Genomic DNA, 27,854 nt, shown 5'->3' on the forward strand with positions numbered 1-27,854 from the left:
CTCTTCCACATTCGAATTAGGCGCGCTTACGCCGGCACATTTACACTACGCCTCCGTAACTTAGGACGCAAGTTGTTTGTGAATACTGTACTTGCCTCTCTAACTTACGCGGTGTAGCGTATATGAGATACGCTACGCCTGCCTAAAGTTAGGCACGTCTACCTGAATCTGGCTAATGCAGCAAGGTTTTCTTGAAGGTGAGTGCCATATTTTACTTAAATGTAAAATCATGGGTATAACTTGGGTATCCTGCCTAAGTCAAACACACAGATAATAATCCTTTCAAAGTTTATATACAGTATGTATACTTGCTTCTTCACTTTATTAGTTATCCACATTAAAGCGGACCTTCAGTAATATGTTTCTACTTTCCATCTATTGAATCCTCTGCCCTTGTTTTAACTTTGGATAGTAAAACATTTTTTTTCTGCCAGTAAATACCTTATACAGCCCACTTCCTGTTTCTTGTCTGGAAAAAAGCCTAGGCTTATGACATTATGCACAGCTCTCTCTCTCACTCACTTGCCAGGAAGGGAGGGGATGAGTCACAAGAGAGCTAATGAGAGCTGCAGGGCTGCAGAGCTGGATGTGTGCCTCTGTGTGTCTGTGTAAATCCAGGAAGTGAACAGGCAGCAGCTTCAGCTGCCCACAGTTAAAATGGTTGCAGCTGGACTCGGTGGAGGGAGATTTCTGCAGCATATTTGGCAAGTACAGAATCACAGTATATATTAAATAATATGCAAAGTGGTTGGAAGGAAGCTTCAGAATGGTAAAGATGTTTTTATTAAAATTATGTGAGCAGACTTCAGTCCCTTTTTAAGTAAAAAAAAGTAGAACTCTTGGTGGGGAACTTGTACCAATTTACAGGAGGCACCCCCAGGGCTGCTGTTAAAAACAATGGGGCCCTGTACAACCTACCTGATGGGGCCCCCTTCAACCCCGCTCTTGACCCCACCATTGGCCCTGCCTTGATACAAAATGCAGGTTTGTTGGCATTTACATATGTGTGCGGGACCAACGTGCACATTCACAATTGCACATGAGCACGGAGGAGCGGGGACAGTTTAAAATTATTTTAAATGTTATTTTATTGTAAAACAGGACCGGATGTACTGCCCAGCAGCAGCGCTGGGCATCCTACTTAAAAGTCTTAACAGCAGCTACAGGATGGTTTGTTTTGCCAGACATGATGCAACTGCTTTGGAAAACATGATTTTATCACGTTTCTGAGGCTTTGTCATTGGACAAAGAAAAGAAGCCACTTTCATCTCATCGAGTCGGATTTATTATCATTTTAAAGTAAAAAAAAAACAATCAAGACTTATGTCGGATTTATTTACAGTACTTGAATACAAACACAAACTATACATTGTAGCTATTTCACCATTTTACATCCTGGTAAATAATGAATAAAGTTTTTTTTTATTATTATTTGTTTTTATTTGCAGGCAAGGAAAAAGAAATACAAATATATTCTGAACCAAAAAAGAAAAGGTATGGGCTTTTCTATTCTTGGCAAGAACTTTAAAAAATGAATCACAGTTAGGAAGTAGAGGATATATAATAGAAAGAAACTGTATTCTTTCAGGCTAATCAGATAGTTTGATTCAGAAACTTAAATTTTGTTCAGGACTAAAGCTTTATTTGTCCTTTAAAAACATTTGGTTATTACTATGTCCAACCTTTAGGCCTCATGCACACTAGCAGCCTACAAACGCCTGTTCTATAGGCATATTACTTTTTATTTCTGCCCCTAAAAACACTGTTGTATGTGAGCCTATGTGTCAACGATAGCCTATGGCCCAGATTCTCAAAGGACTTACGACGGCGTAGTTCCATGTACGCCGTCGTAAGTCCGAATGAGAGATTCTTAGAATCAGTTACGCATAGATTCCTATTAGATCCGACCGGCGTAAGTCTCTTACGCCGGTCGGATCGTAACTGCATATTTACGCTGGCCGCTAGGGTGCGTGTACGCTGATTTACGCCTAGAAATACAGTATGTAAACCAGCTAGATACGCTAGTTACGTAGTTTGTGTAAGTCATCTGTGAATGGGGCTGGACGTAATTTATGTTCACGTCGAAACAATTTGGAGCAATGCACACTGGGATATGTCCACGGATGGCGCATGCGCCGTTCGTGAAAAACGTCAATCACGTTGGGCCATGGCTAATTTACATACCACACACCCACCTCTTCAAAATTTGAATTAGGCGGGCTTATGCCGGCCTATTTACGCTACGCTGCCGCAACTTACGGAGCAAGTTCTTTGAGAATACAGCACTTGCTCGTCTAAGTTGCGGAGGCATAACGTAAATAGGATACGTTACGCCCGCACAAAGATACGCCGATCTACGAGAATCTGGCCCTATATGTTTAGAGGCAAGGGCTGTTAGGGGCAGAAATCTGAATGCACCAAAAGAACCAGGAGAAGAGTTTTTGGGCAGAAAAAAAACACCTGATGTGCATAAACATTAGGCACATGTAGTGCTTCAGCATTCATTTCAATGGGCAGAATAAATAATTCTGACTTATTAAAAGAATGAGCTCCCAAATGCTTGACTTGCCTGGACGCTTCTAAGCATGCCAAAATGTGTTTAAAAACGCAGAGAAATGCAGCGTTAAAGACATGCCAAAAGAAACGTTTTTTAAAACATTTAGGCGCATTTTCAACACTGTCTTTCTCCTTTTTCTGCGTCCCATTAGAAGGATTTTCTTTCACTTCCTCTCCAGAGATACAAACCAAAGTCAGAGAAAATTCTCTTTATCACTTTCTCTAACAGAGTGGCAAATGTCATCAGGACAAATAAAGTAGATGATTTGCCCAAACAGGTACACAGGCAACAATAAAAACCTTGTAGATGATCTAGCTGTTCTAAAGCTGTACCTAAAACTAAACTAAAATAAAATAAAAATAAATAAAAATGTTAGAATTGCATTTTAACCTCATAAACCCATGTGTTTAATTCTTCATCTGCTTAAACTGATATAGCATTTTACATCATCTAATTGTGATGGAAGTTACTAAAATTATTATTTTGTGTTTATGATACTTTTTTTTACTAAAACCACTCAAATGTTGCTTCTCTTTCTTATATTGTTTTATTTCTTTTATTTCTTGATAAATATATGTATGTGTGGGTACATACTACAATATTACTTTCCTTAAATGAACTGACAGAGTATAGAGTTAAAAAACCTTCAGGAAGTGATTAAGTGAAGACAGATGGCCCCTTCTACTGCACTCCTAAACAGCTCCTTCCATGGCCCCCTCCATCAAATGAAGAAAGATGGCCACCAAAGACTGTGAAATGTGTGCAGCATGCCAAGAATAAACATCACAAGAAGTAAAGCCATATGGACTGACCAATCAGTTGTGCTCATATGAATGATGTAATTTTGTCTATAAAGCTATAGTAGCAATAAAGGCTCCTCCTCTTTACGCTTGGACACAGAAGCAAGCAGACTGTCTTTTTCTTGCTTTCAAAATTTGGGTCAGAGGCAGAATGGTTTTTGCTCTGGAATTGTGCCAGAGAACGTCCATTACATAATATGCACCTTATCCATGGCTCTGACATGCATCTGTTCTAAATGCATATAGCTGGATTCAGAGAAATGTGCCTATCTATAGGCGGGCGTATCTCAGATACACTACGCCGCCGTAAGTTAGAGCGGCAGGTCCTGTATTCACAAAGAAGTTGCGCTCTAACTTACGGCGGCGTAGTGTAACTGGGCCGGCGTAAGCCCGCCTAATTCAAATGTGGAAGATGTGGGCGTGTTGTATGTAAATTCATTGTGACCCCATGTAAATTAAGTTTTTTACTAACGGCGCATGCGCCGTCCGTGGACGTATCCCAGTGCGCATGCTCTAAATTACGCCGCAAAGACTCATTGGTTTTGACCTGAACGTAAATTCTGCACAGCCCCATTCACGTACGACTTACGCAAGCGACGTAAAACAACGTAAAACGTGAAAGATTCGACATCAGTGCCACACTGCATCAACAATATGTAAGTGCTGGGTGCCAAGTTAAGGGGACATCCTGAGCTCACAAACTTTCTTCAGTCTTCCAGGTTGAGTGACCCTGGACATCAATGTTGTCTTCATCAATTGGCAATGCCAGGCCACCCCTCTGGAGACATCGGGAGAACTCGGTCTGGGAGAAATGAAAACTCATGGGGGCAGATCCACAAAGAGAGTACACCGGCGTATCTACTGATACGCCGGCGTACTTTCAAATTTCCCGCGTCGTATCTTTGTTTTGAATCCTCAAAACAAGATACGACGGCATCTGGGTTAGATCCGACAGGCTTACACTTTCTTACGCCTTCGGATCTAAGATGCAATTCTTCGGCGTGCGCTGGGTGGCGTTCCCGTCGTAATCCGCGTTGAGTATGCAAATTAGCTATTTCCGACGATCCACGAACGTACGAGCGGCCGTCGCATTCTTTTACGTTGTCTCTAGTCGGCTTTTTCCGGCCTATAGTTAAAGCTGCTATTTGGTGGCGTACGCAATGTTAAGTATGGCCGTCGTTCCCACGTATAATTTAAAAAAAAAAATGTTTGCGTAAGTCGTCCGTGAATCGGGATGGATGGAATTTACGTCCACGTCAAAACAATGACGTCCTTGCGACGTCATTTAGCGCAATGCACGGCAGGAAATTTAGGGACGGCGCATGCGCATTTCGTTCGGCGCGGGGACGCGCTTCATTTAAATGAAACACGCCCCCTACTCGTCGATTTGAATTACGCGCCATTACGCCGCGAGAGATAGACTATGCCGCCGTAACTTACGGCGCAAATTCTTTCTGGATTCGAAGCAAACAAAAGTAAGTTACGGCGGCGTAGCGTATCTCAGATACGCTGCGCCGGGGCAGATCTTTGTGGATCTGCCCATGGTGTCTGGTTATAAAATCAGCGTCTGCATAACAGCCAGACAACTAGCATTTTCAGGAAAGAGAGCTTAGCAATGATTCTTAGGCCTCGTACACACGATAGGTTAAACAGAGGACACTGGTCTAATGGACCGTTTTCATCGGTCAAAACCGATTGTGTGTGGACCCCATAGGTTATTTAACCATCGGTTAAAAAAAAGCCAACTTGCTTTAAATTTAACCGATGGATTCCTAACCGATAGGTCAAAACCGATCGTTAGTAGGCACAACCATCGGTTAAAAATCCAGGCATGCTCAGAATCAAGTCGACGCATGCTTGGAAGCATTGAACTTCGTTTTTTTCAGCACGTCGTTGTGTTTTACGTCACCGCGTTCTGACACGATCGTTTTTTTAACCGATGGTGTGTAGCCGCGACAGACCATCAGTCAGCTTCATCGGTTAACCGATGAAAACAGTCCATCAGACCGTTCTCATCGGATGGACTGATCGTGTGTACGCGGCTTTAAGGTCTTGGGGTTTATTTATAAATGTATTACACATATTTAACTATATATATATATATATATATATATATATATATATATATATATCCCAACCCTCTTGAATTGTATTATATTGTAAATGTACTGTCTTCTTTCATTATTTAAAAGCACTTCACAAACTGTTGCTGCTATATGAATTTGGGTATAATAATAATCATACAGGGTAGTTCTGTGAATTTTGTGTGATAACATTTATTTGTAAAAAAAAAAAAAACATTTATAGACCTTACAAGTTATTTGAATATTTGTCTTATTCATACAGCAAAGTCCCTGTGGCAACCTGTGGGAGAAAGCCGATGGTAAATACAGAAAAATGTCAATATAATAGTGTTCAAACTCAAACAGAATGGAGCTTGTCCGCCCTCTCTCCAGGCATCAGTGGAAATGGTGAGTTAAAATCTATGAACGTTTGGTTCTTTTCTGTCTTCTAATTTTTAAAGGGGAATATGGGAACTGCCATTACTGTTTTTCTACTTATGTTTATATTGGAAAGTCTTTCACTTACAAATAAATATACAAGACAATGATGTGGCAAGTTAGGTTAGGATATGATATGGTTACAGTGGTATAAATATAGAGCCTGTCTAATAAACCCAATAGAGGAGGATAACACAGCTTCCATATAGCCGGGAGCCCAAGAGGACGGGTGATTAAAAGGTCCCTACCACATAATTCCCTTGATATGATGATACAGGATACTGTACCTGTCAACCTCCAATTAAAGGAAATGACTCCCTCTTGCAAACTAAAAGGTCTAGGCTTCATCCATCCAACATCCTAAGGTTGAATATACAAATACATGATTGTGTAGCAGAAGAAGTCAACCATACCCAACTGCCCACTTAAGCCTAACTACATGTATTTTGTGAATTCAAAGTGATATTTTGTAGCCATGAAACCCATACTTGATTCAAAAAATGGAAGCTTAACTTAGAGTGTGGATGAGAGCTGATTCATATGATGCATCCAGCTAGTTTTGTTGCTTAGGGTTTGAACTGTGGTACAGGATTTTGCCATAATTTTGGAAAAAACACATTTGCGTGCTATGCATATGTTACTAGCTTATGCATATACAGCTGTGCTCAAATGTTTGCATACCCTTGGAGAATTGGTAATAGTTTGTGCCTTTTAAAAGAAAAAATGAGTGAGTAGTCCAAAATACATTTCTTTTATTTCTTATGTGATTCATCTTCAACTATAGGCCATGACAGCATGGCACAATCGTAAAACAAAACATGGCAATAAGTAATCTAATGAAATTACCGCTGCTCAAAAGTCTGCATACCCTAATGCCCCGTACACACGATCGGAATTTCCGATGGCCTAAAATCCGATGGAATTTTTTGTCGGAATTCCGTTCAAGCTGTCTTGCAAACAAACTGTCAGACCAAATTCCAACCGTCCAAAACGCGGTGATGTAAAACACTACGATGAGCTGAGAAAAATAAAGTTCAATGCTTCCGAGCATGCGTCGACTTCATTCTGAGCATGTGTGTTTTTTTTCTCCGTCGGAGTTCCACACAGACGTTTGGAATTTCCGATAGGATTTTTTCCATCGGAAAAAAATAAAACATGTTCTATTTCTAAACACCGGCGGAAAAAAAGTCTGATGGGGCCCACACACGATCGTAATTTCCGATGAAATTCCGACCGTGTGTACGTGGCATTAGTTGTTAATACTGTGTATTGCCCCCTTTAGCATAAATGAAAGTGTGCAGTCTTTTGTTTTAGTCATCTATGAGGCCCAAATTCTTGCAGGTGGTATAGCTGCCCATTTGTCTTGGCAAAATGCCTCCAGGTCATGCAAAGTTTTTAATGGTCTTGCATGAACCACACATTTGAGATCTCCCAAGAGTGGCTTGATGATATTAAGGTGAGAAGACTGTGATGACCACTCCAAAACGTTCACCTTCATCTGTTGTAACCACTGGAGGGTCAACTTGGCCTTGTTCTTAGGGTTATTGTCCTGCTCGAAAGTCCAAGTGCGTCCCAAGCTGCAGAAGAATGCAAATTATCTGTCAGTATTTTCTGAGACCATGCTGTATTTATCTTTCCATCAATTTTCACTAGATTCCCTGTGCCTTTAGACCCCTTTCACACCGGTGACGCCCATAGCGTTGTCGGTAAAATAGCGGTAAAATTTTATCATCCGTTTTGCGGCACATTTCGGCCGCTAGCGGGGGGCTTTTAACCCCCGCTAGCGGCCGAGAAAGGGTCAATACCGCCCTACAGTGGCATTTTGCCGGTGGTACCGCAGCGCTGCCCATTGATTTCAATGGGCAGGAGCGCTTTAGCAGCGATAAGTTCACTGCTGCTCCAAAGAAGCTGCTGGCAGGACTTTTTCTGATGCCCTGCCAGCACACCGCTCCAGTGTGAAAGCCCTTGGAATGTGAGAAGCAGCTATTAAAAGGGCGGCTTGCAGGCACTATTTTTAATGCTATAGCGACTGCAAAACGCCCTCAGTGTGAAAGGGGTCTTGGACAGGGCTTTTTTCTCAGAGAGAAGGTGTAGAAACTCACCCCCTCCCTTGGTTAATACATGTCTCCGCCCCTTATCCACCCTCTAGAACCACCCCTAGGACCACCCCGTGTCTCCACTCCTATAAGGTATTTTTGAATGGCGTTTGTTAATAAAAAGCAAAGAAGTAAAATGTACAAAAAATTATAAATATCCAGTGCTTCCCAAAGTAATCTCAGAGACACTTCCAGATATTCAGCAAGAAACAGTTCCATATGTACAGCAAGAGACAGCTCACATATATATCCAGCAAGAGACAATAAAGTGGGGGTTTGGTGATACGCTGTTCCCACTGGATGTTAGTGCCACTCAGCTAAATATAAATCAATATAGGGGTGATCTCACAATTTCACAACAATGCAATATTCCCACTGAATAATTGTCAGCGGGCTAAAGAAATGAGAAAACACTCCTGGCATAGACTACAGTATATAATATACTAAATAAACAATATTATACGAATAAATATATAAAGTGTAATGTGCATAAATACGTGTGCACTAGGCGCATCTGAGGCAATGCTACCCAGTTAGTGCATAAACATCAAATAATGTGCAAAAGAATCCAAATATTGAGTGCAATAATCATTATCCCCTGATGAAGTCACGTGGGTTGTGACGTCACGCGTAGGGAAGGAAAGGCACACTATTGGACGTCAGCAGACGAGCTCGCTGCTCGTAGGAGAAAGGCATTGTTTTTATTTTTTGTATGTGAGTACCCTCATACTGTGTTACAAATACATTTCCTGTTTAAAATTTTCTATACTATTGGAGATCCTCTTTTTCTTACACTCTCGCTGCCGCTGGGAGACAAAGACCAAGTACATGCCCAGGGACCGAAGGGAAGCACTGCCACCCCAGGCTTAATTTATATGCGGTTGTCTCATTACCGCAAGGTAAGAGGCCACTTATAGTGTATCGTTGCACGAAGAAAGCGTTGACCTTTGCAGCACCTCTTGTCACTTGCACACTGGATGATTTGAATTGCACAATGAATGGAATGATGCATCGCTGTTAGTTCACAGCTTGATTATACGTTGCACTGTTTGGATAGATTGCATATTGCACTTTTTTGGACTATTTACATATTGCACTTGTGGGATTGATTCTATAGTGCACTTTTGTACCATTGAGACTAATTTTTTATAGCTGGCACTAGTTATTTTCAGAATTGTCATACTCTGTTTACACAGATACTTAGCACTTTATAAATATTTATTTATTTATTTATTCATCTATTTTGCACAGTATGTTTTGAATTTTGCACTCATTATTTGGATTCTTTTGCACATTATTTGTTGTTTATGCACTGACTGGGTAGCATTGCCTCAGATGCGCCTAGTGCACACGTATTTATGCACATTGCACTTTATATATTAATTTGTATAATATTGTTTATTTAGTATATTATATACTGTAGTCTATGGCAGGAGTTTTTTCTAATTTCTTTAGCCCGCTGACATTTATTCAGTGGGAGTATTGCATTGTTGAGATTGTGAGATCACCCCTATATTGATTTATATTTAGCCGAGTGGCACTAACATCCATTGGGAACCGCGCAGCACCAAACCCCGACTTAATTTTTTCTGCCCCTGGGTATGATCTGACCCTTTCGGTGCTTGCAGCAGTTTTACTGTCCATCTCTTTATCCACACTTGGTAGCGCAGAAATAATACTATTACATTACCAGCAAGAGACAGGCCAATATATATCCAGCAAGAGACAGCCCACACATATCCAGCAAGAGACAGCCCACACATATCCAGCAAGAGACAGCCCATGTATATTCAGCAAGAGACAGCCCGATGTATATCCAGCAAGAGACAGCCCATATACAGTATAACCAGTAAGAGACAGTCCCATATATATCCAGAAAGAGACAGCCCATATATAACCAGCAAGATACAACCCACATATAACCAGCAAGAGACAGACTCATATATATCCAGCAAGAGACAGCCCACATATATATCCAGCAAGAGACAGCACTCATATATCCAGCAAGAGACAGCACTCATATCCAGCAAGAGACAGCCCCATATATATCCAGCAATAGACAGTCCCATTTACAGTATAACCAGCAAGTGACAGTCCCATTTATAACCAGCAAGAGACAGACCTATATATTTCCAGCAAGAGTCAGTCCCATTTATAACCAGCAAGAGACAGTCCAATATATATCCAGCAAGAGACAGACTCATATACTGTATATCCAGCAGGAGAAAGCCCACATGAAATGACCCCTGTTCAAAAATCTGCATACCCTTAGTCCTCATTACTTTAGCATCAATGAAAGCGTGCAGTTTTTTGTATTAGTCGTCTATGAGGCCCAAATTCTTGCAGATGGTATAGCTGCCCATTTGTCTTGGCAATATGCAGGTCATGCAAAAATGTTGGTTTTCTTGCATGAACCACACGTTTGAGATCTCCCCAGAGTGGCTTGATGATATTAAAGTGGAGGTTCACCCCAAAACTTAATTTTTAACATTAGATTGAGGCTGATTTTGTCAAGGGGAATCGGGTGTTTTTTTTTTAAATCGAAGCAGTACTTACCGTTTTAGAGATAGATCTTCTCCGCCGCTTCCGGGTATGGGCTGCGGGACTGGGCGTTCCTATTTGATTGACAGGCTTCCGACTGTCGCATACATTGCGTCACGATTTTCCGAAAGTAGCCGAACGTCGGTGCGCAGGCGTCGTATAGAGCCGCACCGACGTTCGGCTTCTTTCGGCTACTCGTGACGCGATGTATGCGACCGTCGGAAGCCTGTCAATCAAATAGGAAAGCCCAGTCCCGAAGACCATACCCGGAAGCGGCGGAGAAGATCTATCTCTAAAACGGTAAGTACTGCTTTGATTTAAAAAAAAACACCAGATTCCCCTTGACAAAATGAGCCTCAATCTAATGTTAAAAATTGTTTTTCGGGTGAACTCCCGCTTTAAGGTGAGAAGACTGTGATGACCACTCCAAAACGTTCACCTTTTTCTGTTGTAACCACTGGAGGGTCAACTTGGCCTTGTGCTTAGGGTTATTGTCCTGCTCGAAAGCCAGAAGCGTCCCAAGCATAGCTTTCGTGCAGAAGAATGCAAATTATCTGCCAGTATTTTCTGAGAATATGCGGTATTTATCTTTCTATCAATTTTCACAAGATTCCCCATGCCTTTAGACAGGGCTTTTTTCTCAGAGAGAAGGTGCAGAAACTCACCCCTCTCCCCAAGGTCACGCATGTCTCTGCTTCCTATCCAGCCCCTAGAACCACCCCTAGGACCACCCCTTGTCTTCACTCCTACACATCTAGCACTGCCCCCTTTAGCAAATAGGGAACATGCATTTTATATACAACTACATAGATCAGACCAAAATGAGGGACAAATGAGGAAGAAAGAGGGACAGAGGGATATTGTTCCAAATCAGGGACAGTACCTCAAAATCAGAGACAGTTGGGAGCTATGTTTTTGTATGGAATTTTTTCCAAACATTAGAAATATCCAGTGCTTACCAAAGTAATCTCAGAGGAACTTCCAGATATCCCCATATACAGCAGGAGACGGTCCACATATATACAGCAAGAGACAGTCCACATATATGCAGCAAGACAGTCCACAAATGCAGCAAGAAACAGTCCACATATGCAGCAAGAGACAGTCCACATATGCAGCAAGAGACAGTGCACATACACAGCAAGAGACAGTCCACATATATATCCAGCAAGAGTCAGCCCCACATAGAAACAGCAAGAGACAGCCCCACATATATATCCAGCAAGAGGCAGCCCCATATAAATCCAGCAAAAGTCAGCCCGCATATATATCCAGCAAGAGACAGTCCCATAAATCCAGCAGAAGACAGTCCCATATATAACCAGCAAGAGATAACCCACATAGAACCAGCAAGAGGGCACCCCACATATATATCCAGCAAGAGGCAGCCCCACATATATATCCAGCAAGAGGCAGCCCCATATATATCTAGCAAAAGTCAGCCCACATATATAACCAGCAAGAGACACTCCACATATTTCTTCTTCAACTTCCTGATGATGGCCAATTTAATAGGCTGAAACATGTCAAGGTTGATTCGCGTCATCGTAACACACTTCTGCCCAGACATCCATCCCGGAAATCGAGCCACAACCGCGGCAGCAGTCCATCATCCCTTATGGGCAGATTTCACCGATAATTTTACCTGCTGTTCACACTGGGTGCCAGGATACAGGCACCCTTGCATGTGAGTTGAATATTATGATTTTATTTATGGAATACATTTTTAAACGTTACTGCGCAATGAAGTTTTTCTTATTACATCCATCCAAATGAGGAGTATTTATCTCAGGAATTGCCAGTCTAGAGAAAATCTACAGGGGCTGCCCCACAAACACATTTTACCATACTAGAGATAGTTGGTCCACTCTGAGGGGTGAGTTTACATCTATGTGGGGGCACCCTGTCTGAGCACTTCAGAAGTACGGAATCCTCCATTGTTGTCTTGAGCACGAGCACTTTATTTGGGACTCTGAAATCTTTGTTATTGTTCCAGTTTGTTTGAGCATGAGCACTTTTTGGGGACTGTTTTTAGTGACCCTTTTCTTTTAGGTCCCCATAACACAATGTGGTTCATGGTTTATATATAACATAGCATATAGCGTGGTTTTCCCATTTTTCATTTGTTAATTGATTTGCACAACCAATTTCTTACTGCAGCTGCTATATTTATGTGATATAATTTTGTGATATCACTTTACATTCATTATTATCATCTGTTTTTTCTTTCATTTTGGAGCTTTGGTTCTTTTATTACTCCACATATTACCAGCAAGAGACAGCCCCATATACATCCAGCAAGAGACAGCACCATAACCACCAAGAGACAGTCCAATTTATATCTAGGAAGAGACAGCCCCATATATATCCAGGAAAAGACAGCTCCATATATATCCAGCAAGAGACAGCCCACGTAGAAACAGCAAGAGACGGTCCCATATATAACCAGCAAGAGACAGTCCAATATATAACCAGCAAGAGACAGCCCACATAGAACCAGCAAGAGACAGTCCCATATATATCCAGCAAGAGACAGTCCCATATATCCAGCAGAAGACAGTCCCATATATAACCCGCAAGAGACAGTCCCATATATCCAGCAGAAGACAGTGCCATATATAATAAGCAAGAGACAGTCCACATAGAACCAGGAAGAGACAGCCCTCATATAACCAACAAGAGACAGACCCATATATATATGCGGCAAGAGACAGACCCATATATATCCAGATAGGTTGTCCATGATGATGTTATCCTTGCCTACTGTGTACCAATCACACCTGTTTACTTAGTTTTGCTACTTTTTCCAGTTAGGGTATTTCTGAGAAAACAGGTGTATTTATGTTATCAGTGGACCTAAAAAAATCTACGGGAAGGATATTTAAAGTAAAAAAAAAAATTAGTCTTATAAAACTCCCTGTCAAATCTGATTGACATAGCAAATTGTTTGTTTGTGCAAGTCAGTGGTGTATTATTTATAAACAGATATACCGTAACTATGATTTAGAATACTCGCCCCTTTCTGCAGAATAAAGGGTACAAAAAAACATTTTATTCAAAGTTATTTTCATCCTATGTATAGTTCGTGTACAGTCAAAATCAAATTTCACCTTTATCAGTTTCACTCAACTGAAATAATGAAAAATTATTGTTAATTGGCTACTATGGGGTTTTCACACTTTATAATCCTTTTCACACTTTTCTTTGCCTTATTAAAAACTCATATCATTGATATTTTCTTTGAAGTGTTTTTTTTAAAGGGAATATATAATGATTTTGTCACTGTTTTTGTATTTTTGTCTTTTATCTTTCATGTTTAGGGCAAAAAATTAATTTCTTAAATATGTTTTTTTTTTTTTTTTTGCAACCTGTCTTTGAGGTATGCATTCTTCCTTACTGCATAACATACAGGAATTGAATATAATACCATGCTGCATTTTATTAAGAACCATCCCTATATCCTTTCAGCGCTCAGCGCTGAATGACATTTGCGCGGTCATGCAATGCTGTACCCATATGAAATGTTTATCGTTTCAAACAAAAAGAGCTTTCTTTTGGTGGTATATAATCCCCCGCTTGGGTTTTTCATTTTGTGCTACTGTAAATAAACCAAAAAAGACAGAAATTAAAAAAAAAAAAGGTTTTCTTCATTTTTGTAATAACATGTAGCAAATAAATCTTTCTTCATGAACTGTATTCTGCTACATTTATTTGGTGAAAATAACCCAAATCAATGTTTAATATTTAAACTGTAGGAAAGATATGCGTCCATAAACTATGGTATAGGCAGTATTAGCTAGATTCTGGTAGAGTTAGGTCGGCGTATCAGTAGATACGCCGACCTAACTCAGAATCTGCGCCAACCTATGCTTAAGTGTATTCTCAAACAGAGATACGCTTAAACATATCTAAGATACGACGGCTTGCGCTGTCCTATCTTAGGTTGCAATATTGAGGCTGGCCGCTAGGTGGCGCTTCCATTGCGGTCGGCGTAGAATATGTAAATCAGTAGATACGCCTATTCACGAACATACGCCCGGCTGCCGCAGTACATTTACGCCGTTTCCGTAACGCATTATCAGGCCTAAAGTTATTCCATCCAATAGAAGTTCCCGCTTCGAAATTCGAAAATTTTACGTCGTTTGCGTAAGACGTCCGTGAATAGGGATTTACGTTGTTTACGTCCACGTCAAAATCAATAGGCCCGTGCGGCGGACTTAGTCGCAATGCACACTTGGAGATGTAGGCGCCCGGCGCATGCGCAGTTAGAATTAAAACGTCAATCACGTCGGGTCAAGCCTCATTATCCTAAAACACGTCCCCTCAGACACATTTGAATTAGGCGCCCTTACGCCCGCCCGCTTTAGGCTACGCCGCCGTAACTTAGCAGGCAAGTACTTTGAGAATCAAGGGCCTGATTCCCAAAAGAGATACGCAGGCGGAACTGCTGTTCAGTCTGTGCCTAACTTTGGAAACGATCCTCAAAAGGCTTTTTCCAAAGTTAGGCCGAAAATCTGACATGTGTAAGACACTTACACGGTCAGATCTTAGGATGCAGTACCGCATCCGCCACTGGGGGCATTTCTCATTGAAATGCAGCTTTGAGTATGCAAATGAGGACTTAAGCAGATCCACAACACTTTTCATCAGCTTTTCATCCTTGTGATTTCTGCGTAAGTTCTGATTTGCTTGCGCAAAACTAGGGCTGGTTTTACAATGTGGAAAGTTAGTCACACCTTGTAAAGGCCCATTCAAGCGACGGCATTTGGTATGCATTCCCGAGGGAGAACTCCACGGCAATTTGTAAATTCAAAACCGGCATGGGTTCCCCCCCCAGGAGCATACCAGGCCCTTAGGTCTGGTATGGGTTGTAAGGAGACCCCCCCCACGCCGAAAAATCGACGTAGGGGGTCCCCCTACAATCCATACCAGACCCGTATCCAAAGCACGCTACCCGGCCGGTCAGGAATGGGAGTGGGGACGAGCGAGCGCCCCCCCCCCCCTCCTGAGCCGTGCCAGGCCGCATGCCCTCAACATGGGGGGGTTGGGTGCTCTGGGGCAGGGGGGCGCACTGCGGGCCCCCCCACCCCAGAGCACCCTGTCCCCATGTTGATGAGGACAGGACCTCTTCCCGACAACCCTTGCCGTTGGTTGTCGGGGTCTGCGGGCGGGGGCTTATCGGAATCTGGGAGTCCCCTCAAATAAGGGGGCCCCCAGATACCGGCCAACCACCCTAAGTGAATGGATATGGGGTACATCGTACCCCTACCCATTCACCTGGAGGCAAAAAGTTAAAGTTATTAAACACACAACACAAGGGTTTTTAAAATAATTTATTATTCTGCTCCGGAGGCCCCCCCTGTCTTCTTTATTAGCTCTAATACCAGGGGGGGCTTCTTCTTCCACTCTCCGGGGGTCTTCTCCGCTCTCCGGGGGGGGGCTTCTTCTTCCGCTCTCCAGGGGGGGGCTTCTCCGCTCTCCGGGGGTCTTCTTCTATCTTCTCCCCTCTTCCGCTGTTGACTCGGCGAACCCCGGTTCTTCCGCAGCTGTCCGGTGCCTTCTCCTTCAGCGCTGGCTGCCTGCTATCTTCGTGTGTTAGCTCAATTACTAGCAGGCAGCCATCGCGGTCTTCTGTGACGTCACCTTCTTCTCTTCTGTTCTTCTCCCCTCTTCCGATGTTGACTCGTCGCCTCTTGTCACTGCAATGATGGAAGCGCGCCTTGCATCCCATTTATATAGGCATCACCGTCCCATCATGCTCCGGTAGGTACCCACGTGGTGGGTGCACGTGGGTAGGCACCCACCACGTGGGTACCTACCGGAGCATGATGGGACGGTGATGCCTATATAAATGGGATGCAAGGCGCGCTTCCATAATTGCAGTGACAAGAGGCGACGAGTCAACATCGGAAGAGGGGAGAAGAAGAACCTGACGTCACAGAAGACCGCGTTGGCTGCCTGCTAGTAATTGAGCTAACACACGAAGATAGCAGGCAGCCAGCGCTGAAGAAGAAGGCACCGGACAGCTGCAGAAGAACCGGGGTTCGCCAAGTCAACAGCGGAAGAGGGGAGAAGATAGAAGAAGACCCCCGGAGAGCGGAGAAGCCCCCCCCCCCGGAGAGCGGAAGAAGAAGCCCCCCCCGGAGAGCGGAGAAGACCCCCGGAGAGTGGAAGAAGAAGCCCCCCCTGGTATTAGAGCTAATAAAGAAGACAGGGGGGGCCTCCGGAGCAGAATAATAAATTATTTTAAAAACCCTTGTGTTGTGTGTTTAATAACTTTAACTTTTTGCCTCCAGGTGAATGGGTAGGGGTATGATGTACCCCATATCCATTCACTTAGGGTGGTGGGCCGGTATCTGGGGGCCCCCTTATTTGAGGGGACTCCCAGATTCCGATAAGCCCCCGCCCGCAGACCCCGACAACCAACGGCAAGGGTTGTCGGGAAGAGGTCCTGTCCTCATCAACATGGGGACAGGGTGCTCTGGGGTGGGGGGGCCCGCAGTGCGCCCCCCTGCCCCAGAGCACCCAACCCCCCCATGTTGAGGGCATGCGGCCTGGCACGGCTCAGGAGGGGGGGGGGGCGCTCGCTCGTCCCCACTCCCATTCCTGACCGGCCAGGTAGCGTGCTTTGGATACGGGTCTGGTATGGATTGTAGGGGGACCCCCTACGTCGATTTTTCGGCGTGGGGGGGTCTCCTTACAACCCATACCAGACCTAAGGGCCTGGTATGCTCCTGGGGGGGGGGAACCCATGCCGGTTTTTTCTTTGAAAATTGGCATGGAGTTCTCCCTCTCAGGAATGCATGCTGAGCGACGCTGTCATTTTTTTTTTTATTATTATTTGTTTTCCCGGCGCGTATATTTTTTTTCACCCGTCGCAACTTTAGTGTCCCGTCGCAATCCACAAAGCCCGGCGTCAATTACGTTCGCGCGCTGCACGTCGGGAAAATGACGTCACACGCATGCGCAGTACGGCCGGCGCGGGAGCGCGCCTCATTTAAATTTTAAACGCCCCCCGGAGAGGAGGACCGCCTTGCGACGGAGGCACTTAAGTTACACGGCCTGAAATTTCTAGGTAAGTGCTTTGTGGATCAGGCACTTAGGTAGAAACTTTAAGTCAGTGTAACTTAACTGCTGAAAGTTAAGTTAGGCAGCTTTTTTGGGAATCAGGCCCCAAGTACTTGCCTTGCTAACTTATGGCGGCGTAGCCTAAACACGCTAAGCTACGCCGCCGCAAAGTTGCGGCCATCTCTCTGAATCTAGCCATATATCTGAAAATGTATCATTCCTGATGTGCTGATGGCCTATCTCATTTCTTGAGGCCTGAAAATGCCAGGACAGTCCAAGGTATTTAGTAAGAGGCATGGAGAGTTTTTGAAGTTGTAATTTTTTGTCACGATTTTTTGGAAAATTAAGACATTTTTAAAAAATATATGTTTTTTTCAGTGCAGTAAAATTGGTGAAAATTTTATTTTTTTATGATTTATTTTTAACACACTGTAACCAGAGCAATACAGTGTTACCATGTTACCATAGTAACATTGTACTATTCTGGGGAAGTGATCAGGATTTTTTTTTTTACACATTATGATTGCTTATGCCAGTGAATTTCACTTTTATAAGCAACCATTTTTACTGAATAAAACTATTTTATTCAGTGTGTATTGTTGTTATCCGTTGTGATTGGCCACAGCTAATCATATGGTACAGATGAGCTGTGATTAGCCTGTCTGTACCATGTGATCACTTTGACCAATCACAGCTAGCAACACAATTGTACACAATGAATTGCATGAAAGGAAGCCAACCATCCACTGTTTACAATTGTAATGTGATCTGCTGTGATTGATCACAGACATCACATGGTACCAGCAGTGGCCCGGTACAATGATCTGTCATCAACTGCGTACAGTGGACACAGTCGGTGACAGATCACGTCACAGCATCCCGCCCAGCCACCATTTGACAATAGGCTGGACGGGAAGTAGAAGTGGGGCAACTGCCTCACTTTATATTCCCCCTAACTTCCTATTGCATCTCTGAGAAAGGAGGTTTAGCCTATTCTTTCCAAAGCTTAAAAAAAATGTATTGGCTATACATAATTTTTTGGGCTTTTGGTGTGCTAAGTAAGATGCCTTGGAAGTACGGAAAGCAAAAAAGAGGATAAATGGTTAAAATATGGTGGCAGTACCCAGTAGGGGTGCTAGGACATTCTGCCGAGGTTCTAGATTCAGATTCTATATTTAACTGAATTTTGATTTAGTTTTTTTTTTCCAATTTTTTTTTTTATCTATGTTTTATCTGGTGGTATGTTGCTTTAGCTTCTAAAGTCTGACCCTATGTTTCTACTGGTCCTTGGATCTACTGGCTTTTTCGAATGTTTGTAAAATGCTTTAATGACGCGCATTTCCTTTTTGTTTAATTTTGTTTTCCTTTATTCGTGTAAAATCAATAAAAATCTTTGAAAGTAAAAATATGGTGGCAGTGGTTTCCTGGAAAATAGCATGGCTTCCTAGACTGATCTCCTACCTTGTGACACAGATCAATAAACCTGCTGGTCAATCACCACAATCCTGCTGACCATGTAACCAAATAGTTGCACATCCTCCAGGAGCTGCACTACAACCACACAGGCACAGTAGATACTGCCTGGCCTGTAAAATGGAATCACTACTGCATGGTTTGGGGGACTGTATCATGGTGACAGAACCCTGCACTCACCACCACTGCACTAATAGTAATCTGCACTTGCTGCCACTGCAATGTGATGCACTCTGCATTTGCTGTAACTGCACTGACATGTACCTGTGCTTGTGTCACCAATGCAATGATGCACACTTCAGCAACCACCACCTATGCAACTAATGCTAAATTCTGCACTCATTGTCACTGTATCAACAAGCATTTACTAATTTTCACAGGACTTACAGAGACAGAAGATCGAAATGCAACGGTGTCTGCAGCATCATCCCTAAAATCAAGAGCAAAGAGTATGTAAACTTTGATTTCATATAATCATGTATATAATCTGTATATTGCATGCAAATTATTATGGCCAAGTACTTGAGGCCCATGGTCTACTACAATGTGCTGCTGCATAGAGGCCTACAAGCATAAGGTGGCCCTACAGAGTACTACAAGGTTCAGAACTGTGAAGGGGTATTATTATACAATTCAGTGATATCATGTATGGATGTAGGATACATTCAGCGTAGTTAAGCCCATGCACTTAGAAACCAGAGTCTCACAAAATACTGGATTTCATTAACATTTGAAGGCATTATTGCGTTCATTCTAACTTCAAAGCCATTTTCTTTTTTTTTTTTATCCATAAAGATTTTATTGAAAGGAAGACAGGTAAATACATTGGTACAAACATATCTTAAAAGGTAACACAATGAAAAGCCAAGTCTTCACAAGAGGAAATATAACAAGATGTTTACAGGAGGGATAAAGGTACACTTTAGGTATGTAATGCATGAATCAGAGAGCAGTCAGGGAAGCCTTAGAAAACATCTCAACCCTATTTCGCACCTGAATAAGATGGGCAGTAAAGTAGTTCTGGGGTAACATTTCCAGTTGTTCCTAATACAAAGGGCTTCAGTGATCACCTAAAGACCATACCCAATCTGGAATCCCTGTCTATTGGAATATGTCCCATATTTGCCGTTCGGATCCTCTTGATTCAAGTGGGGTGGGGGAGGTGGCCGACTAGCGGGGATCCCATCTACCGCCCACGCCCGGCTTCAAAAGATAAGAAAGAGAGAATGAAAAGAAAGAGAAAGAAAAAGGAAACATAAAGAGGGAAAGATAAGAAAAGAAAAAAGAGAAAAGAAAGAAGAAAAAAAAAAAAAGGGGGGGGGGGAGTGGGGGGGAAGCCTTTTTCTTGGAAGATATATTTTAAAAGGAGGTAGGTGGAGGAGTCCACTACCCTCACCGTTTACAGCGCAGCAATCGCGCCACAGAGTGGCAGTGTCAAAAACCAGACATCCGTCAGATATCTCCATCGGGTTCTCAATTAGCCCGCGTTCCGTATGAAGATCTGGTATTCCGTGGTGATCCGGAATTCAAACCACGTATTCCAGATAGAAGTATATTTGGAGATCTTGTCATGTGCAGTGCTTATCAATTCCTCCATCGCCGCAGTATGGTCAATGCGTGCCATCCATTCTTTGATAGTGGGTGGCATTGTGGCTCTCCAATGTACAGGAACACACAGTCTAGCGGCATTGATCATATGTATCGCTATCGAGTCGCGATACCGCTTCTTGTTAATTTTTGAAAGATGAAGGAGGTATTGTGCTGGTGAAAACTCCAGGGGAGCGAAGAAACTGCTGTCGTCACGTCATGAACTTTTTGCCAAAATGGTTGAATCAGGGAGCATTCCCACCAAATATGGAGGAAAGTGCCTAAGGCCCGTCCACATCTCCAGCATTTATCCGTTATTGAGGGAGAAAATTTATGTACGATGTCAGGTGTCCTATACCATCGCGTCCTAAGCTTGTATCCATTTTCCTGAATGCCCACATTTAGTGAGCCTTTGAAGATAAACCAATTGATCTTCTCCCATTCTGCCCTCACAACTGGTCTGCCCAGCCGGGCTTCCCATGAGGCCTGTTCTGCCTGGATACATGCAAGGGGTTCCCTAAACATGGATGCATAGAGCATCGAGATCACGTGTCTCTGAGGCGACTTACTAGAGCACAGCGATTCCAGCACTGTGGGCGGTTTCGTAAGACCACCCCTGAACTTTGGAGTATCTAGATAGTGTCTCAGTTGGAGATATGCATATAAGGGAAACTTCTTTGTGAGAGACCTCTTCTCAAGTTCTTTCAAGGATAAAAACCTATCTCCTGAGAAAAAATGCTTGGCCAGCATATCCACGTGTGGCCATTCAGCCTTCAAGAAGCTATCCTCTCGTCCCGGGATGAAGTCCGGATTGTCCCTAATAGGGGTTAGTCTACATTCTGTCTGCGAGACCTCAAATTTATTACACGCCCTCGTATGTGCCAATAAGGTTGCCCCTACGATCGGATGGGACATGACATCAGGCATCCAATGTCTCTTGGATATCCAAGGCATGTTTCCGAGTTGCGTTCCTGTTATCTGATTTTCCAATCGTACCCAGTCCTTACAACGCGTGTGAATCCGCCAATCTACCACACGGGTCAGGTGTGTGGCCCAGTAATATCTCTGCAAATCCGGGAGACCGATGCCTCCTTCTGCTTTGGGTAATACAAGTTTCGTCCAGCTAATCCTGGGCGCTTTGGATCCCCAGAGGAACTTCCCACATAGACTTTTGAATGTGGTAAAGAAAAAGGGCGGGAGCGTGATCGGAATTGTCTGGAGTTTATACAACATACGGGGGAGAACCGTCATTTTCAAAATGGCGGCTCGTCCGAACCAGGAGACTACGGGAGAATTCCATTGCACCAAATCTTGTTGTATAGACTTTAGTTCGGTCGCAAAATTCTTCTCGTAAAGTTCTGAAAGTTTACCCGGGAGCCGAATACCTAAGTATGTGATGTCATCAGATTTCCAGCGGAAAGGGAAATTTTCCTGACAGCGGAGAACTAGCGATGGGGAGAGAGATACGTTTAGAGCAAACGACTTGGAATAGTTAATTTTCAAGTGCGATATGAAACGAAACTGTTCAAAGACTTGTAGTAAATTAGGTAAGGATATCAGAGGGGAGGAAAGGAAAAGCAATATGTCATCGGCAAAGGCCGCTAGCTTATACTCTTTTTGGGGTAGTTTAACCCCTGTTATGTCGGGATGTGCCCGAATGCAGCGAAGTAAGGGTTCCAGCATGAGGAGGTATAGTATAGGAGAGAGGGGGCATCCTTGTCTGGTGCCGTTGTGGATGGAGAAGGCCTCTGACAGGTGACCATTGACCCGGACCCTAGCTCGTGGGTTTGCGTAAAGAGCTCCAACAAAGGCCCTCAATCTGGTCCCAAGACCCAGAGCTTCGAGAACCGAGTGCATGTAATCCCAGGCCACCCGGTCAAAGGCCTTCTCCGCATCCAATGATAAAAAGAATCCCTCACTGCCTGTGGAGGTAAGCCAATGATGCAAATTAATGGCCTTTATGGTGTTGTCCCTGGCTTCCCTGCCAGGGACAAAGCCCACCTGGTCCAGACCTACCCACGCTGGAACGTAAAAGGCCAATCGAGTCGCCAAGATTTTCGAGAAGATTTTCACGTCGACGTTTAGGAGCGAGATCGGCCTGTAGTTCGCTACGTCTGAGGGGTCTTTGCCCTCTTTAGGTATAACTGCGGTATATACGCTTCCAACAACGTGTTGGAATTGGCAGGGGAGGTCTTTAAGGAATTAAAGGCTTTAAGGAAGCCCGGTGCTAGAAGTTCAGAGAAGCACTTGTAATATTGTGCTGTTAGGCCATCCGGGCCCGGGCTCTTGCCCGGTTTGGTGGCTTTCAGGGCTTCTACCCATTCTTCAGATGACAACGGTGATTCTAATAATTGTCGATCCTCCGCAGACAGTGCTTGGGGACAATACTTGCTCAGAAAGTCTTTTATCAGGAACTCCCTAGTAGCTAATGAACCCATGCCTTTCTCCTTCTCCCCAATGTTATATAACGTGTTATAGTATTCTCGAAATTGACAAGCAATATCTTCTGTTTTGGTATGGGTCTTACCCTGTTTATCTTTCAGGTGATGAACAGTAGAGGCCAAAACACGTTTTTGCGTAAACCTTGCTAGTAGCCTACCTGGCTTGTTTGCGTGCTCATAAAATAGTTTCTGTGATAGCATTATGCGCTTTCGAGCCTTTTTGAACAGTTCTTCCCGCAGCAGCGTTCTTGTCTCAGCTAGCTCAGCCGCCACCTCTATAGCTCGGGAGCCTTTGTGTTGCGTTTCAAGCCTTGCAATTTTATCTGTAAGTTCCTGAATAAGGGCCATATATTCCCTTTTCCGTCTTGCCGCCATAGAGAGTAGATGACCTCTCACCACACATTTGTGTGCTTCCCATTGAGTCATGGGCGACACATCAGGCGTATCGTTATGTAGGAAGTATTCTCCAATTGTCTGTTTCAGAGTAGCCACATTCGCTACATCTGTAAGTAGGGAGGCGTCTAGTCTCCAAACCTTTGTGAATGGTTCTCTTTGAGGGAATCGCAGAGATAGAGTGACCGGATGATGATCCGATAATACCAGGTTCTCAATCGTTGTGTCATGCAGGTACGAAAGATCCTTTTGTGAAAGAAAAAGATAATCCAATCTTGAGTATCGTTGGTGTGGGGACGAGAAAAATGTGTAATCCCTACCTCTGGGATTCAGGGTGCGCCACGTATCATGTAGAGCTAAAGAGGCCAGACCTAATTTCGCTTGCCTCAGAGCTGAAAAGGGGAGGGACGAGGCTCCTGTGGATGTGTCAAGGGTCGGGTCAAGAGCCATGTTGAAATCTCCTCCGAGAATCAAGAGACCCGACTTAAAAGCCGTAAGCTTCGCAAGCGTATCCTTCAAAAAGGATACCTGTCTGGAGTTGGGGCAGTATACGTTAGCAAATGTCAGTGGTTTGTCTTTCCACAACCCTTTAATAAAGATGAATCTGCCCCCCGGGTCAACCATCTGGTCAGTGAGACGGAATGCCAGTGACTTTGCTAGTAAGATCGCTACCCCCTTCGTCTTGGAATCAGCGCAGGTCGCATGAAAGACCTCAGAATATCGTTTGTTGGTAAGATGCTGAACACTGTTTGTTTTGAAGTGCGTCTCTTGAAAGAAGACTACTTGTGCCTTTTGTCTATGTGCTTCTGCGAGAAAACTTGAACGTTTCTCAGGAACGTTAAGGCCCTTAGCATTAACCGATAGAACCTTAAGCGATAGAGGAACTGTAGACTGCATTATGGAAGCCATGAGCGTTTAAGAGATGAATTTATACTTGTCTTCCAAGAAATAGACGGCGAGGGTAAGGGGGGGGAAGAGGTAATAACAAAAAAAAAAAACAAGAAGGAGAGAAGAGAGGGAAAAAGACCCCTAATAAGAGACCTAGGGAAAAAACCGGAGGTAATCCAAGTCCCGCTGAACTACCTATACAGGGTATAGGGTGATCCAAGGAATAGAGAACCCAATACTATTCCGGAGGGAACAAGGGAGATCCAGCCTCACTTGAGGTGGGAATGTAAACCTGTACCCGAGCTACCTTACCAAACCCGCCGTCCAGATCCCCAAGATCCAGACGGGATCATACCTGACCCATAAAAGAAAAAAAAGGAAAAAACCCTTCAGCGGATACTAGCGTAAGAAGGTTGCCCCATGAGAACACCCATCTAAAAGGAAGATGGGCTCCCCACGGCAACCTCCCCCACGCTCATATGGCCCGCTAAATCTATCTTACAGATAGATATTTAAATTGAATTCAAAAATATAAGAAACCTGAGCAACTTAAAGTATATTGTATGTCCCCTGAATGCCCTTCCCCAAGAGAGTGATCCTTGTGCACGTTGGGGGGGGTTCGTACGCTAATACTAGACCCAGGGTCTCACTCTCCAAGGTAGCATAGTCTGTCCCTGGGACATCTGCATAGTTATCACAGAACATAACCACTGTCAACCCTAAATCAACTGTAAAAGATATTAACAAAAGCAACTTAAGTTTGTATAACCTTCCATAGGTAGCCTCCGCAGAGGCGATAGCATAGATATAAATCCCCTTCAGTATGCATCAAGTTAGACAGTCCCGGAGGACTCCATAAGTCTATCCATTCTGCAGACATACGGTTGTGTTTCAGGGACCCCTGCTGTGTCTCCCCGACTCCGCCAGAAGCGGAAGTCTAGAGGCACCTCAGAAGCCCCCCCCAAGAGTCACAATATGAAGCTAGAACACAGTAAAATCACTATAGACTGATCCTTACATCATATATCCTCCTCCCCAAGTATTGTAAGAAGCAACAAAGGAACTTCAGTAGTACAATCATGACACAGTCACCTTAGGGGCAGAGACCTAGGAAGGGATGGGGAGAGAGAGGGGGAGAGGGTGGGTTGGGTGAGTAGGGGGGGGGGAGATGGAGAAGGGATAGAGGGGGGAGGGAAAATGGGAGCTTAGGGGGGAGGTGAGGGGAGAGGGGGGGAGGAGAGGAAAGGGAATCCAGAATACTCCCACACGAATCATCAGACATTACAGTATAGCTTTAAGGTACATTTATGAACCCCAACCATTTACTTGTGAGGGAGGTGTGCAATGTGTGTCCAAAAGCGAGGAGGTTCCTCCAGGAGGCGAGAAGGTGGTGTCAGGACATAGGTCAGTCGTACATCCTTCCCCCACTAAGCATGTGTTCTCAGTGTCTAGGTGAACTCGCATTGCAACAAGGAGGGGTCATGAGCACGGAAGGTATTGGCTTACCTTCCAGACACTGGGCTCTGCTACACGTGTGAAAGGGGGAAGAATAGATTCGGGGTATACACACCAGATCAACCAGTCAATACCCCCGAGCACGGGGTGGGTTTGTCAATCACTCCCCAAAACTTGCGCCTGTCAGCATAGGCAGTTATCGAAGTCCTATCTTCAGGTTACAAAGCTCCGGAGTAAACGGGAGTTCAAAACAAAACAAGTCTGGGGTGACCATGTGTCCGGTTGGTGTTCGACAATATCCAAGTGTGCATAGGTGGGGGGAGAATATGTGTCATGAAATGGGATCAGCTTACCACAGTCTACGGAATAAACTCAGTTCTCCGTCCGCCGTCGTACCGAGGACGGCGACGCCCGGGGGCTCTCTTCTGTTTCCATGTCTCCTCGGGCTCTATGTGGGGAAGTCTCAGAAGGCCTGCGTCTTCTCTGCCTGCTCCTCTGTGATCTTGGGGTGTCATCCATCCTGGTGGGGATCCAAGGTTCAGGTTGGGAGAACGAGCCGTACCAATCAGGAACGTTGGCAACAGGGATGCCCAGTGTGTCACAAAACTGTTGCAGGTCTGCAGGTGTTCTCAGCGATGCGGTTCTGTTCCCCGCTGTGGCTTGAAGACAAAACGGAAACTTCCACTTATATAGTATGTGTCTGTCACGTAAGAGTTGTAGCAAGGGGCGGAGGTCTCTTCTGTGCTGCAATGTAATAGCTGATAAATCTTGGTATAGCTGAATACGAGCTCCCTCATATTCCAGGTTAGCTTGATTGCGAGCTAGGCGTAATATGTCCTCTTTTTGCACAAAATTGACCAGGCAACATACTACGTCTCTGGGTGGGTCTGTGTCCCTGCCTTTGGGTCGGAGCGCCCTGTGACATCTCTCCATTTCTACTGGGGAATCAGGTGGTCTGCCCAGTAAAGTATTGAAAATTGCCCATACTGCTTGTTGTATACGTTGGGGACCCTCCACCGATTCCGGGATCCCCCGGACACGTATGTTCCGCCTGCGGCCTCTATTATCTAAGTCCTCAAGATGCCTATGCATGTCCATGAGGTGTTGGGCATGAGAAGTGGAGGCTCTCTGTACCTGTTGTATGGCCGCGCCGTGTGTCATGGCGGCCGTCTCCACGTGTTCCACCCGCGTTGCGATCAATCTAATCTCCCCCTTTAGGTCGACGATCGCGGCAATCATAGCGCTTTTAATGTCCGATGCTACCTGCTGAAGGTCCGCCATGCATAGAGGGCGCGGTGTGTGCGGGTGGGCCATACCTTGCGGCGGTCCCGATGAGGCGGTGGGAGAAGACGGGGAGAGCTCCAAACTCAAGTCCGCGGCTTGAGATGCGGCCTGCGTGTCCGGCGCGATCGTGCGAAACATCGCCGGGATAGTTTTGCTAAGCTGTGTGGAGGAATCCAGCTGTGAGCGGGTCGTTGCTTGGTTCCTACCTGCCATTGTGGCAGCTGGGAATCGAAGGATTTAGCCGATTAATAGCACTTCTTAGGGTCTGGACGGCGGAGCTCCTCTACTATGCTGCCATCTCGCTCGGGTGCCAGGCCACGCCCCCCAAAGCCATTTTCTTTGTGTCTGTAATAGAGTCAGAAGGGCTAAAACTTCACACATATTTTGTGTCTCCATCAGGGAGATGTTTTCCTTCACTTTCTTCCCTCAGTGATACATCAGGAAGTCAAAACCTCCCAAAAATGCAGAGAAAGCCCAACTCTAAAAGGTGCACATAACAAGTGTCACCATTGTTCAGTGACAGTGTTCTGTGCCAACAAGACCTGTAAAATGTTGGATCTCTCTTATTTTCTCTCTTACAAATAGGACAAATAGTGAGGTTACAACTACCCAAAGGAGATACAAACAGCAATAAAACCTAGAAGTAAAGGTTGAGAGCTCCAGTCCACTGATTTGTGTTCAGATTCCTTTTATTATTCGTTAGTGCTCAACATGTTTTAAAGGTTCCAGGCATCACATTCCATTAGGCTACAAGGAAAAGAAAAGCTGGC

At 44.3% G+C, this 27,854-nt stretch overlaps 1 protein-coding gene across 1 annotated transcript in view; it reads left to right on the forward strand.

Moving 5' to 3' along the window:
- The window catches only part of LOC120928243, a 140,913-nt gene that overhangs the window by 45,137 nt on the left and 67,922 nt on the right, over positions 1–27,854 (forward strand). Inside the window, exons 3-5 of the mRNA XM_040339351.1 lie at positions 1,449–1,494; positions 5,704–5,828; positions 19,417–19,485. Of these exons, the coding sequence (XP_040195285.1) occupies positions 1,449–1,494; positions 5,704–5,828; positions 19,417–19,485 (240 nt within the window). The remainder of the gene's footprint in view (positions 1–1,448; positions 1,495–5,703; positions 5,829–19,416; positions 19,486–27,854) is intronic.

This window comes from Rana temporaria, chromosome 2 (genome assembly GCF_905171775.1).
Source record: "Rana temporaria chromosome 2, aRanTem1.1, whole genome shotgun sequence".
In the NCBI taxonomy this organism is placed as follows: Eukaryota; Metazoa; Chordata; class Amphibia; order Anura; family Ranidae; genus Rana; species Rana temporaria.